The sequence below is a fragment of the Ranitomeya variabilis genome, chromosome 3, assembly GCF_051348905.1.
Source record: "Ranitomeya variabilis isolate aRanVar5 chromosome 3, aRanVar5.hap1, whole genome shotgun sequence".
In the NCBI taxonomy this organism is placed as follows: Eukaryota; Metazoa; Chordata; class Amphibia; order Anura; family Dendrobatidae; genus Ranitomeya; species Ranitomeya variabilis.
The window spans coordinates 730217818-730232963 of record NC_135234.1 but is presented as its reverse complement, the minus strand read 5'-3'; the positions used below and the strand labels follow the sequence as shown (position 1 = coordinate 730232963).

The 15146-nt window shown below is 45.2% G+C and overlaps 1 protein-coding gene across 1 annotated transcript in view; it reads right to left on the bottom strand.

Moving 5' to 3' along the window:
• Positions 1 to 874: 874 nt before the first annotated feature.
• Positions 875 to 15146, bottom strand: part of CUL5 (cullin 5) — a 108624-nt gene continuing 94352 nt past the window's right edge. Inside the window, exons 15-19 of the mRNA XM_077298422.1 lie at positions 14929 to 15104; positions 13970 to 14131; positions 13758 to 13876; positions 4163 to 4286; positions 875 to 3205 (exon numbers count right to left, since the gene is read on the bottom strand). Coding sequence (XP_077154537.1) covers positions 3011 to 3205; positions 4163 to 4286; positions 13758 to 13876; positions 13970 to 14131; positions 14929 to 15104 — 776 coding nt within the window. The 3' untranslated portion in view covers positions 875 to 3010. The remainder of the gene's footprint in view (positions 3206 to 4162; positions 4287 to 13757; positions 13877 to 13969; positions 14132 to 14928; positions 15105 to 15146) is intronic.

Genomic DNA, 15146 nt, shown 5'->3' with positions numbered 1-15146 from the left:
ATCATTCTGCCATCGGTACGGGGAGGAACAATCGTCACAACGACCCTATTTATTGGCGGCTGAATGAACGTTCCTAAAACTGCTCGTACTTGAAAACTGGCCCAAGTAATCACGGCAGGGATCAAGCGTAAAAAAAAAAATCATGTTACGTCAACAGCAAAACTTATGGTGTAAACAAGGAACGTGCTGCCGACAAAAAGCAAAAAACTGAACTGAACGACTATCTTCTCCTCGCAGTCTGAATCGGCAAAGGCTCTTATGTGAGCACTGATCAACTAACTATATTGTAAGCTCGGGGCTCGTTATCAGAAGAAATCTTCCCGTGTAATAGAACCTTACATGTCTGGTTGTGCTAACAACAATTATGATTTTTTCTTTATGCCTGCATAGAATGTGCAAACAGCCAATGAACTAGATCGTTTGTCAGCTAATCCCCGGGATATTTACATGGGCGATTCACGGGAACGAGCATTTCCATGAACCTTCATTCTGCAGAAAAATGGACCTTAAGTCATTAGTGTCTTTGGATGTCTAGTCATGACCAATGTATTACAATGCCTATCGATTGTAGTGGGAAGCTCCATTAACAAACACTAAAGCCGTTCTCACACATTCGTGGACGCAGGTCATCCTTCTGACCGACACTCAATACGGCTATGTGGCTGCCGAGATCTGGGCAAACTGTACACGGCCGGACCGGAAAACGGTCTGTACACGGATCGTGAAACCAACCGTACACCTTCATTAAACATAAAAATATACCTCCTGCTCTTTAGAAGCTACATGGCCCCATAGACAGGTTCATGGATGGGGGGAAAAAAAAAAAAGACTAATTTTGGGAATAACTATGCAGAAGTAATACTATATAAAAATATCCGGTGCAAATATTTAATTTATTTAGATATACATCCTAGAGCTGATTGTGTTGGCTTTGTGAAAATCATGATTATGTACAAACACGCACGCACATATATATACACACACATACATATGTACAATATATATACAGGCACATGCATATATATACACACATATGTGTGAGTATATGGGAAAAGTTAATACACAAAATGTATGTCTGGATGCATAAGAGCGTATCTAGACATATGTATATACAAATACATACATGTACAATACAGTCTTTATGATGGCAGTCTCTGCTGTAAGAGGCCTTCAAAAATAGGTGACATTTTCCTATAAAAACGGGAGAAAGTGCCAATGATTTTTTTGATGTGTATTTTTTTTGCTAATAGGCTCTGTTCACAGCACTATGTTGTAGGTACACCTTGGGAGTATTCCTTGGCATACCACTGTATTACCATACGTCAGCCATATTAAAAACATCTTTTTTTTTCCCAATGTCCCTTTGCATAGGAAAGCGTTGTAGACTTTGCTGTCCTATAAGAAGTATGGTGAAATTCAGCATATGCCCAAAGTGCACTCTTTTAGCATACGCCGGGTGCAGAGGACATTTGGATGTCAGTGGTTTGCTTCGAGGTAGACCCCAGAAGAATGTAACCAAAAACTACGTACCCAGAGCCTAACTACTGGTCCGCATGAAACTTGTGTATTAATGTTTTTCAGTTTTAATCAAAGTCTGAATCAACTACTGGCATGAACCGACAAGACGGTCCAAAGCCCAGTTCACGCGCATGGTCATCGGTTTTCGGTGCCAGATCAGTCAATCGATTGGACACTTGATATGCAACAGGGTCCGTTGGGTGTCCATATTTTTGACGAGAAGACTAGAGTTGCGATACTGCATAATTCTAACCAACCTGCTCGAATCTGCTACAGAGATTATAGATCTCACATCGGGGTATTTTCAGTCCAGGCTCACATACAGACCACACATGGGCACTAGCACATTGGCTATTCTTGACACAGACCCAGGTCCAGGTGGAAAAAATAAAAATGGCAGCATGCGCTAGTCTGGTCCGATTTACGGTTCAACTAGCGCAGGCGCAGCTCTTGCACCTATCAGCCATGCGGCAAACACATGGAGCAGTCTGAGAAATTCAGTGCCTGTGTGAACTTAGCCTTAAATGGATCATTTATACTATTACAGTGGATCCTAGCATTGACCAGACCTTAAAAAAAAAAAAAGAAAATATGAGAAGCAGTATTTGAAGAGGACCAACCAGCTTTCCCAACTGTTTCTCATCAACAAAATACAAACTCTGGAGTACCCTGTTTTAAATCTCTGTATTGTCCCGTTTCTCTGTTATTCCTCCTGGAAATAAATGAATGAAGTCACAAATGGATGTTACCTTCCCAATCAAGTGTGTGTTCCTGCACAGTCCAATACTGTCAGCATTGAATGGACATTTGCAGAAGCACAAGTTCAATGGTGATGCCCGTATTTCGGGGAGGAATAATAAAGGGATGACACAGTACAGTGAAGATTATCCAGGAAACAAGCATTCGGTAAAAATGAAGTGTCAGGAGAGCAGACAGAACCAAAATTAGTAAGAACCTCTCCAAAATGAATGACAGGTATTAAAGGAGTTACAAAAGTTGTGCAAGAGAAAAAAAGGACAATAATTATATTAATGCAATGTTTTGTTATGAAAGTGCGATTTTTTGGGGGGGATTTTGATTTTTTTTTTTTTAGTTCTTATTCTTCCTTCCTTTAAGTCTAACAGTAACAGCAATAATCAGTGCATGATGAAATGTGATAATCCCGTCCCATGGGCAGGAAAAAAAAAATTAGGAAAAAAATGAACACTATAGCTTCATGGTTGGAGGAAAAAAAAAATTTACCATACTCTACAAGCTCACAAGTTCTTCCAAAACGACTTTCCATTAAAACAGCATGCTGGTAAAAGCGATGTGAAAGATGCTGTCATGCTGGCAGAATGGCATTGGCAACAGAGTTTCGTCCTCATAATGTAAGGCAGGGGGACCGTCATATTTATGCAATACAAAAGTCCACAGTCCGTTTGCTTTTAGCATAAATATTCGAGTTGGCCTGCTCCAGCACTCACGTCATCCAGATATGTTAGGCGGGAGATTATGCCATGTATATGAAGGTGTTGATATCGGACTCGTCTCTTCGGATGTATTTGTGTTCTATAAGCCATTCAATTTGTTCTTTTATCATTTTTTTCTGTGGCAAAAACATGTTTTTCAAAATTTCTACAAGTTCTGTCTGGAGCTGGGCGTTTGTGATTTTCTTCCTCATCTTCATGATTTGAATAATGGCCTCCTAAAAGGAAAAAAAGAAAAGAAAAGGGGAAAAGTTTTAAGGAAAACACACTCTTAGTTGGTCCCGTACAGCCACTGATCAGGGGCTCTGCAGAGGCCGGCAACACTGGCCCATTTATCCCGTTTTAACAAAATCCACTTTGGAGTCTCTTTAACGAGTCCATCAGAGTATGGAGTCTTACTGGGAATGCTCCACTTGGTGAAGGTCAATGTCCAACACTTCAAAGGGATAGTTTACTACTTTTAAAAAGTTTCTTAAATGAATACAAAATGGTGGAAAAGTAGGAAAAAAACACACTCATTTGCTTACAGGACCTCCATTCTGCTCCTGGCATCATCATCTGGTGCTCACCACAGCTAATCAGCGGCCACTGCAGAGAGCCAGGACATCGGCAAGAGATGGAAAAGGAAGGAAGTACTTTCTTACTGGACCAGTGCCACAAGCTTTTTTTTTAACTTTTGCAAAACCCTGGAGCCATTGAAAAATAGTTTCAAAATGTGCAACCCCCTTAAAAGAGCTTTGCAACATGACTAGGATCGAACATTGATTTACGTGGTGGCCACCTCCACTTGGGCTAGCACTAATGTAAAATCCAAGCAAAAATTTGGGTTTGAAATGTGGTAATTTTTATTTTTTTCATTTTTACTGAAGGTTTTTTTTTTTTTCAATAAATATTTATTCACTAAATTTTTTATCCGTAGGCTAAGAGATAAATGTATGATCAGAGGGGTTTGGCAACTGAGAGGCTCAACCAATCCATTCCCGTCAAAAGAGCAGTAGTGCGCTTGCAAGACCAATGCTCCATTCAATTATTTCTATGGGCTTGGCCGAGATGACCGTTGAGTTACCCCAATAGAAGTGGTGGCCATACAAGTGCACCATGGCTCCATTCACACAGTGGAGTTTGGGACCCCCGTTCTTGGGATTGCTGGACATTGCAGTGGTTAGACCATGTACCTGTGTCCTCAGTATTCGTAGCTGCACAATGCCTTCATTTTCTTCCTCTCTCATCCTTTCGGTCGTCAGCTGTAAACGGCCAATCAGATTGATCTTTCCTCGCTTCTGAACTTTTCCATTTTTTCTGCAAAAAAAAAAGACATGTCAGGTTGTACAAAGTGGACAGTCGAGAGGAATAATTAAATATGTTCTCCATGTGCGTGCCAAACCTTCTTCCGTTTTTTACCACATTCCACAAATTGGACGAATAGTGCGCGTGTCAGATTGTGAGACTGATATACTTACAGTAGAATATATGCTGCCATGCATAGGGTGAGAGTCATCAAGATTGGCGTAGCACACAATCGCTAGCAGGAGTAGTAGGCGCTGAACTCATTAAAACGCGATTGCCACTTAATGAACTTAGCGCCTCTACTAAGTGGCATGCGCTGCGCCAGCAGAATGATTTACAGCTATTAGCCAGGCTGAGTACATGTGGGGATTCCCTAGCAACCAGGCAACCCCCACATGTACTCAGCCTGGCTAATAGCTGTAAATCATTCAGCTGCCGCGATGAAAACTTAATCTCCGAACACTAACAAATACTCGGGAGACCACCCGAGCGTGCTCGGGAAAACCAGAGCAACGAGTATATTGGCTCATCACTAGTACTGACTGTAAAATCTCTTTTCTCAGCACCTTCATTCGGTGACATAGGAAACCATGAGTGTATGTATGCTGCTGCTGCTGCCACCAGGAGCTGAAACTATGCAAAAAATGTTAGCTCCTCTTCAGCAGTGTTCAATCGTTAACTGGCAAATTAATCAGTTTGTGAGAAAGCAGTAGGAGAAGCAACAGTAAGGCAAGAACATAGCTGAAAACAACATAACAGAACCAATTTAACTTTTCACAAGGGCGGGTAGTGTGCAACAATGAAGGCTCGGAGAAAGATCTTATTTTCTCTATCGCTTCAAGAAGGGCACAGGAAACCATGGGACATCCAAAAGCAGTCACAAGGGTAAGAAAAAGGACAATACCCTCAAGTCAGAGCTCAGGCCACTGAGGCTTGCAGGACCCTTCTACCAAGGTTGCATCCAACAAGGCGTAGGTGTGAACCCTGTAGAACTTTGTGAAGGTATGAATGGAAGCTCTGCAAAACTGCCAGGCTGACGCATGTTAGTGAGCGGCCTACAGAGCGGCCACTGAGCGAGCAGAGACCCCAGGTAGACACACTGTCCCTTATCCAATAGGCATCCTGAATGGCAGAACAGGTCAAGCGGGCATTGGTAGATCTGTAAGCAGGGAGGGAAGAACAGAGAGTCCGCCCCTCTGAAGGGTGCCATCCTGGAGAGGTAGCGATGTAGTGCTCTCACAAGGTTTAGCTTGTTTAGTCACCGCTGCCAAGGATGAGAGGGAGATGAACAAAATGAAGGAACTATCATGTCTTCATTTAGTTGAAATGAGGAAACCACCTTAAGAAAGATGGGATCGGAGGCTGGACCACCTCGTCTTGATGGAACATCAGGTAGGGCGTAAGGCAAGAAAGAGAAGCAAGTTTTGACACTTGTCTGATTCAGGTGATGGCTACCAGGAAGGAGAGAGATTTCTCATAGGGGTTCGAATGGGGACTCCTGAAGGACGTCCAGGACTAGGTTGAGGTCCCAAGGTTCTCGGGGCGCGGTAAGGAGGTGGGACCCCCAGAAGGAAGGTTCTGATCTGAAGATGAAACATCAGATCCTTCTGAAACAGAATGAAAAGAGCAGAGAACTGAAGGAATAGGCCAGATTCCAGGCCCGACCACAAAAACCATGGTGGCGGTCTGATTGGCTTTGCACCAGCAGAAGAAGGCCGTAAATGTACAGTGGTAAATGCAACAGGAAGAAAGCTTCCTTGCCATGATCAGAGAAACCAGTGTACCTCAGTACTGCACCTTCAACAGCCATGACATTAACCTGAGCGTCTGAGAATTTTGGTGGAAGAGAGGGCCCTGTGAAAGAGTCTGGAAGTTTCCACGGAGTGTCAGCAATGAGATTGAATACTTTGGTGTACTAAGGTCTTCTTGGCCAGTCTGGAGATACAAGTATGACAGGCACTCCTTCCGTCTTCATCTTCTTGACCAGCCTGGTGATCAGCGACACAGGAGGAAACAGGTATGTGAGAGAGAATTGGGACTAGGAGAACGCTAGCACGTCGGAGGAAACTGCTAGGAGATCACAAGATCTGGATACAAACTGGGGAACCTTGTGGTTCAGTCTGGATGCCATCAGATCGACATCAGGAGTTACCCATCGGAAACAGATCTTGTCGAAGACTGACAGGTTCAGGGATCATTTGCCCGCAGTGAGGCCCTCCCGGCTGAGAAACTCGGAGGCCCCATTGTCCGCTCGTGGAATGTGTACTGCAAAGATTGCCAACGCATCCTGATCGGCCAATGAGAGCAGAGCATCTGAGACACTTCTGACATCATTGTTCGACTTCAAATTTGTCCTCGGTGGATTATGGTGGCATTGTTGTATTGGACTTTAGTTTCTTACTAAAACGTTTACCATGCCCTAACAGTTATTGCTTCGTCAATCCTTACCCTCCTTCACAATCCAAACAAATATTTCTCTCACCTTCCCCACCTGGCTTCATCTGCTAACCTGCTCCTCAATGTCACATCTCTCCTACAGAAACACAAAACAAGCCAGGCTCTCTCCTTCTTCCATTTGTTTGCTCTGTCTTTGCTTCTCTTCACAGCTGGTGACATATCTCCCAATCCTTGACCTCCACAGCTGATAGCCCCCATTAATTCTCCCTCATATATCACTGTACACCTGCTAATAACCATCGCAATCTCTCAAATATAAAACTCATTCCCCTGACCCCCACTCCCTCTCTCTGGAGCGCTCTGGAATGCTCTTTCCATCTGCAATAAGCTCCACATCATTCATGTCTTTTCACCTTTCACAACCTATTCTCACCAAAACATGGCTGACACCATCCAAAATGGCCTCCCTGGTTGCGATGTGCTATGGCAGCCTTCACTTCACCCACAGTCCTTGCCCTGGCAACAGACATGGTGGAGGAGTGGGTCTTCTCCTTTCTAACACTTGCACCTTCAACCTTTTTCCCCTTTCATTTTCTGTTATCCTCCCATCTTTTGAAGTGCATTATGTCCACATCTACTCTCCCTCCAACCTCCAAATGGCCATCATATACCGACCCCTGGGCCTGAACACTGCCTTTATTGACCAATTCTCTACCTGGATATAAAACACTCTCTGCCGCCATTCCCACCATCATCATGGGTGACTTGAATATCCCCACTGACACCCACCAATCGGCAACCTCTAAACTCCTGTCATTTGCTTCATCCTTTGGCCTCATTCAGTGGTCCTCTACAGCCACCCACACAGATGGACATGCATTAGACCTGACCTTCACTCATCATTACCACCTATCTAATGTCACTACCTCACCTCTCCCGCTATCTAACCACCATCTACTTAAATTCTATTCCATGTCCTCTTCGCCTGTACCCCCCCACTCCAGCGCCTAGCTCACCCCTGCAGAAACCTCACACACAAACTCTATTCTATCGCTGTCCTTCATATCTTCATTCCACAACACAGACAGCACTGTATTTCTACAATGCTACACTCACATCAGCTATTGACTCAGTCGCCCCTCTCATGCATGGCAGAGTGCGACAAATCAATAGACAGCCCTGGCACACAAACCTTACAAAAAACTTCAGCAAGTGTCCAGGGTTGCAGAGCGGCGTTGGAAGAAAACACCACATTAAAAAAACATTAAACATTAAGAGCTTACTCATATCTACAAATCACACCTCACCACCCGTGCACTTGACTCCATCCCACCTCCTCCCCAACCTCACCAGCACGCTTAACCCAGCCCTAAACCAACTCATCAACTTGTCATTTTATTACTTGTACCTTCCCCTCAGCTTTCAAACATGCCACAATTACACATATCCTGAAAAAGCCATCCCCTGACCCGTCCTCTAGATCCAGCTATCAGCCCATATCACTGACCCCATTCGCCTCCAAACTCCTCGAACAGCACATCCACAGTGTACTTTCCATCCATTTCTTATCTAACCTACCCACTGACAACCTTCAATCCGGTTTCCGCTGCCACCATTCCACCGAAACTGCTGTAACCAAAATCACAAATAACTTACTGCTAAAGCTACCAGACATTTTTCTATAGTCCTCTTCCTGCTAGATCTACCCTCTGCCTTTGACACAGTTGATCACTCCATTCTACTACAGATCCTTTCTTCACTTGGTATCACAGACCTTACCCTCGCTCTTGGTTCTCCTCATACCTCTCTAACCGCACATTTAGCGTCTCCCACTCCCACGCTACCTCTTCATCCCATCCTCTCTCTGTTGTGAGTCCCTAAAGGCTCTGTCTTAGTAAACCTACTCTTCTCCATCTATTCCTTTAGCCTGGGACAAAGTCCCATGGCTTCAATTACCATCTATCCACTGATGACACTCAGATCTACCTCTCTAGCCCAGACGACAACTCTCTGCTGGCCAGACTCCCGAAGTGTATATCTGCTGTATCCCGCTTCTCATCTCCCTTCCTAAACCTGTATGTCGCCAAAACATTACAATACCCTTCCCCTGTAACTTAAGAACGCTGCCTCCACTCTGCCTTAAAAACATAAGCTCTCGTCACCTCCAACTCAAAAATATTTATAGAATCCGTCTTTTCCTCAAACATTAATCAACTATAATAGTGCATGTATTCATCTTCCTCCTTGACTATTGCAACATTCTCATCCATGGCCTTCCTGCTAAAAGTCTCGCACCTCTCCAGTCTGTCCTCAAATCTGCTGCATGACTAATCCATTTCTCTCCTCGTTATTCCTCTGCTTCTTCCCTGTGCAAATCCCTTCACTGGCTCCCAATTCCGCAACATATCCACTGCTGATGCTGACCTACAAAGCCGTCCAAAACTTCTCTCCTCCACACTCGTACATTACTCATGTACACCAATTGCCTGCAAAACTTCTGCCAAGTATCTCCAATCCTCTGGAATTCTGTGCCCCAACACGTCCAACTATTCCCTACATTTGGAACTTTCAAAAGGAACTTGCAAACCCATCTAGCTAGTACAGGGAGCGAGAGGTGTTGTCCCATCTTGATAGGAGAAAGAGCTGTAGGGGGCATGTGTGGAACTGATAGAATGGGAATGCTTCCATTTAAGGCCACCATCTTAAAAATAACGCTCATACAGAACAGGAGTGAGCATGGGGAGGGACAGCTCATGTTGTAGGGCTGAGTAGTTTCTTTGAACAGAAAAGCGCTTCCCCGCACTGTTGAACTGCATTCCCAGGACAGCTATGCGTTGGGCCAGGGGTGGAGAAGACTTTGAACTGTTAATAATCCCGCTAAGGTGAGAAAGGGGGTCCAGAGTGATCTGCAAACTCTTGCGACATGCTGGGGGGGAATAGAGCCTTGATCAGGATGTCATCCAGATAAGGAATGACAAGAACGCCTCTGATCTCAAGTATGGCCAACCCTAGGTGCTGTGACTAGGCCTAATGGCAGTGTCATGAAATGAAACTGCGAAACAGAAGAACCTCTGGTAGGTGGAAAAATGTGCAGATGTGCATCTTCGGCTACGTTCACATTTGCGGTCAGCGCCGCAGCGTCGGGCGCCGCAGCGGCGCCGCATGCGTCATGCGCCCCTATATTTAACATGGGGGCGCATGGACATGCGTTGTGCTGCGTTTAGCGCCGCATGGCCGCAAGCGTTGGACGCAAGAAACGCATCAAGTTGCATTTTTTTTGCGTCCAACTTGCGGCCAAAAACGACGCATGCGGCGCAAAACGCAGCGTTTTAGCGTGCGTTTTGCCGCGTTTTTGTTTGCGTTGTGCGCTGCGGCGCCGACGCTGCGGCGCACAACGCAAATGTGAACGTAGCCTTCAATGTACATCAAGCATAGGAATGCCTCAGGCTCCATGGAGGTTATTACCAAACATAGGGATGCCATCCTGATATAAAGAAGGTCCAGGACGAGAAGAACTGAGCCATCCTTCTTTGCGACTATAAGCAGGGGTGAATAAATACCCGAAAAGAATTCCTGCGGAGGGACGGTAATGATGACGCCTGCCTTGTGGAGCAATTAGACAGCCTTATAGAAGGCTGGGAATGAGAGGATTCTTTTGACAAAGAATATGTTGGAACCAGGCCTGGAGGATCTGTTCTCGTGGCATCAAGGACACCAGAAAGGGACTGGCTTGAAGGAGGGTCTCCTCTTTTCCTAGCGGTCCAGACATTATTTCTGGTGGTTACTGTTCCGGCCTGAAAATTCCAAAAGGATCTAAACTGAATCGTGGGTCTCTTGGGAGGCGGATGTTTGGCCCTCTGTTGCGGAAGCAAAGTATCTTTTTCCCTCGCGGTGTCCAAAATGATCTTGTCTAGCTCTTTTTGGAACATGCCTTCAGCCATAAGACAATGCAGATTGTGATGATGTTGTGAACCTCAAAAGCTGATCAAGTGGCTGTGTCGAGAGAAAATGAAGGAAGGCACTTCCCTGCATGGGCAATCTGGTCTGCTAGATCCACTAATTTAGCAGTGATCTACCCTGGTAGGTTTGAGGGACCGGGTCGCCAAGGGAAGAAGACAGGAGCTCTGTGGCGGTAGCAGGATTGCGGGAAGTCACCTAATGACTGAAACCTAGGTATGGGACACTTTATTTAGGATGGCGACTGTTTTGGAGAGATATGTGGGGGAGGGGTACATTCTTGTGCAGGACAATAGCCATGGGATGAGAGCACGACTCCCTGGTGTTTGGCATAAAGGACGAGAAAAATGCCAGACAGCGTTTCTGGGGATACAGAGTTGCCCCCAGGTGACAAAACTTACCCAGGTGCTGGAGCCTGTGACCCTGGAGAACGGGTAGGAACAGTGGTTCAGCAGACCTGGTCATGGAGCTGCCGAGTCTGTATGAACCAGAGAGCCTGCAACGGTTGACTGTGAGCCGAAGACTAGAAGAACCAGAGGAGTCTGAGCGGAGTCCCCCTGCTTTTGAATGTAAAAAGCGCCCTGATAAGCTGAGAGCGGTGGGTGGCGAAGATAGCCAGCACGTGATTGGCCAGGCTGCTGTAGGCATGGCCTGGCTACTGAAGAAAGCCTAGGCAAAAGCCGGGGACTACCGTATATGCTCGAGTATAAGCCGACCCGTGTATAAGCCAAGATCCCTAATTTTGCCACAAAAAACTGGGAAAACTTAATGAATCGAGTATAAGCCTAGGGTGGAAAATGCAGCAGCTAAAGGTAAATTTCAAAAACAAAAATAGGTACCACTAAAAGTAAAATTAATTGAGATATCAGTAGGCTAAGTGTTTTTGAATATCCATATTAAATCAGGAGCCCCATATAATGCTCCATACAGTTCATGATAGTCCCCATAAGATGTTCCATACAAAATACACCCCATATAATGCTCCATAAAGTTTATGATGGGCCCCATAAGATGCCCCATATTAAAATATGCCCCATATAATGCTGCACAAAGGTTAATAATGGCCCCATAAGATGCTCCATAGACACATTTGCCCCATACAGTGCTGCATAAAGGTTAATAAGGACCCCATAAGATGCTTTATAGAGATATTTGCCCCATATAATGCTGCACAAATGCTGATTATGGCCCCATAAGATGCTCCATAGAGATATTTGCCCCATATAATGCTGCACAAATGCTGATTATGGCCCCATAAGATGCTCCATAGAGATATTTGCCCCATATAATGCTGCACAAATGCTGATTATGGCCCCATAAGATGCTCCATAGAGATATTTGCCCCATATAATGCTGCACAAATGTTGATTATGGCCCCATACGATGCTCCATCGAGATATTTGCCTCATACAATGTTGCACAAATGTTGATTATGGCCCCCATAAGATGCTCCATAGAGATATTTGCCCCATATAATGCTGCATAGAGATATTTGCCCCATATAATGTTGCACAAATGTTGATTATGGCCCCATAAGATGCTCCATAGAGATATTTGCCCCATATAATGCTGCACAAATGCTGATTATAGCCCCATAAGATGCTCCATAGATGCTCCACAGAGATATTTGCCCCGTATGCTGTTGCTGCGATTTAAAAAAAAAAAAAAAAAAAAAGGCATACTCGCCTCTCGTCGCTCAGGCCCCCAGCACTTGCAATGTTCACCTGTCCTCGTTCCACCGCCGGGCTCCGTCTTCCACGTCCTCTGCACTGACGTTCAGGCAGAGGGCGCGCACTAACCACGTAATCGCGCCTTCTGCCTGAGCGTCACAGCAGAGGACGCGGAAGACGGAGCGGCGCCCGGCGGTGGAACGAGGACAGGTAAATATCGCGCAATGCTGCTCACCCTCCCCATTATACTCACCTGCTCCTGCCGCGGTCCCTGGCAGCTTCCCTGATGGTCTTCTTCGGTGCCGGGAGCTTCTTACAGCGTTGAGTGGTCACCGATACCGCTCATTACAGTAATGAATATGCAGCTCCACCCCTATGGGAGTGGAGTCGCGTCCATATTCATTACTGTAATGAGCGGTACCATGTGACCGCTCAACGCTGGAAGAAGCTGTCAGCGCCCGGAGGCCAGCGGAGATGCAGTGACCGTGCCAGGAGCAGGTGAGCAGGTCACAGCCGCCGCTCCCCCTCCGACAATGACCCGAGTATAAGCCAAGAGGGGCACTTTCAGCCTAAAAAAAATTGGCTGAAAATTTTGGTTATACTCGAGTATATACGGTAAATTTTTAAAGCATGGGTGCCATGGGAGCCACAGCTGGTCTTGGAGGGGAAGACAAGGAGTGAATAGGGCGAAAAACTGCCAGGGAAGGGCTAGGAATTTTTTTTTATTTTTTGGGGAAAAAAAGCTATGTGTGCATGAGATGTCTGAAATCTCATAGCTTTTACTCGAGAGCTACATGTGGTTCATGGTCAAGTGATGTGTGGCCCGTGGCTGTTTGCCAACTTGGCGTACTAGCACCAGGTGTAGCAAGCAGCTTATTAAGAGTAGATCTCTAGATGGTGACTTGTGTGTAGCCTTGCACAGAAGAGCAGATCTGAATGGGGGTAAGATAGGAAAGCCTAGAGCTTGGCATACAGCCTTTGTCATTTCAGTGGAAAAGCTTTGGCTGTCATTATACTGGTAATGGGGACTGTGGATGTCAATAATGTAAGTGGGGCAGGAGCTTGATGTGGCTCGCGACCATCTCTCAGAGCTGAACGTGGCTTGTGACCCTCCGGCCTAAAGGGTCACAAATGTCCGATTGCTGGAGCATCACAGATCACAAGAATGGGAGTGTTGAGCCCCCCTGTTCCTTCTATAAGGATGACATTTACCATATCAGTAATCAGCCATGCACCCCGTCACCCCATTGTTTCTACAGCTGATGGTAACTTGGGCCAGTGTGCTCGTTTTACTGCCGCTCTGGTGAAACTTCAGCTCCCTGCACGACCAGTGGAAATACAAGTGGTCAATCAATTTGCAGACATTTGGTGAGTCATTATTAGCTGATATAACGCTATGTGATTACTTTCTGAAATAGAAACAGCAGCAACAAACGACGCCTGGCTCTAAAGTACTTACATTAAGCTGAACTCCTGGTTCACAGAAAACAAGGTGCCTTCAGCGAAGTCTTTTGGGGAGTTTACTTGCGGTTCATATGACAGAACTTGTCTTTTCAATTTAGGAAATGCTACTAGCGACTAAATACAGAGGAAATTATTAATATTAGCTTTGCCGGAACGTACACACAGAATGCTAACAACATACAGAAAGCCATAAGAACAAGAACATACCCACAGGGTCCTCCGCAGCTCAGCATCGGGCAACTCTGTTGCTAGTTTAAGATTTTCAAAGCTTATTTTTTCTTTAGGTCTTTGATTCCAGGCAAACAAAACTGCGAGCTGAAATGTGGTCACCTCCAGGTCGTACTGCCCTACTTCATTCTTAAATGTAATCTACAAAGTTGAATAAATGGATATTTAGGGGCGACGCAACATGTAAAGACACAGTGCATCTATATATAACAGGCGTTTAAGATGGGGTGTCCAATAAGTAGTCTGTAGATAAAAAAAAAATCCTTCTAATATATGAACCATTAAAGGGACTGTCCAATACATTGATATCGATGACCTGGAAATGTCATCAATACCAGATCGGTGGTGGTGGTCCGACATCCAGCTCCGCCAATGATCAGCTGTCAAAGCTGCATTCACCGATTTACGGGCGCTGCGGAGGACTGCAGCTCAGCTTCAAGAGTCACCGAAGCAGATAACAGCTGATTGCTGGAGTTACCCAGATGTCGGACCCCACTGATCTGATACTGAAACCTATCCCGAGGAACTGGTCATCAATATCCAAGTAGTGGAACCCCCATTAAAAATCCCCTTGTTCTACGCTGCCACGCTCTGGCTGGCTTGTGCATGGAGTCGGCCTCAGTAATATCACATTCATAGTAAAGAGACATCAGGTAGTCAAATTATCCAATGGCTTATGGCCTTCGTGAAAGGTGAAGAATTTTACTGATATTTTTAATTAAAACTTTTGTTTCTTCTTCTATATTTTATACGGGTTTTTGAAAGTTTAGGTAATGGCCAATGCCGAAACAACTCTTCATGTCAATCAGCAGCAGGACAGCCCAGAGCTGGAATTAGAGGCAGCACAAACCCGGTGACAGGTCCCCTTGGTGTAGACATTCGGGAAGCTCCAGCCAACAGGACACCCAGATGGCAGCTCGCCTACCGCTCATACGTACAATGCCGTTAGACATCAGATGGTGCCAGTGCAGTTTTCTACCACTGTGGTTCTTCTTATAGAATTCCTCTACTTCAGGAATAAGGTCTTCCAATTCGGTGGGTAAAGAAACAAATACTTTTTCAGAACTTCTCGACCAAGCACCAGCATTCAAAATTTTAATATTCACAGAATCAGCTGTAAAAAGAATTACAATAATCAAGAAAAAAAATCTACTGC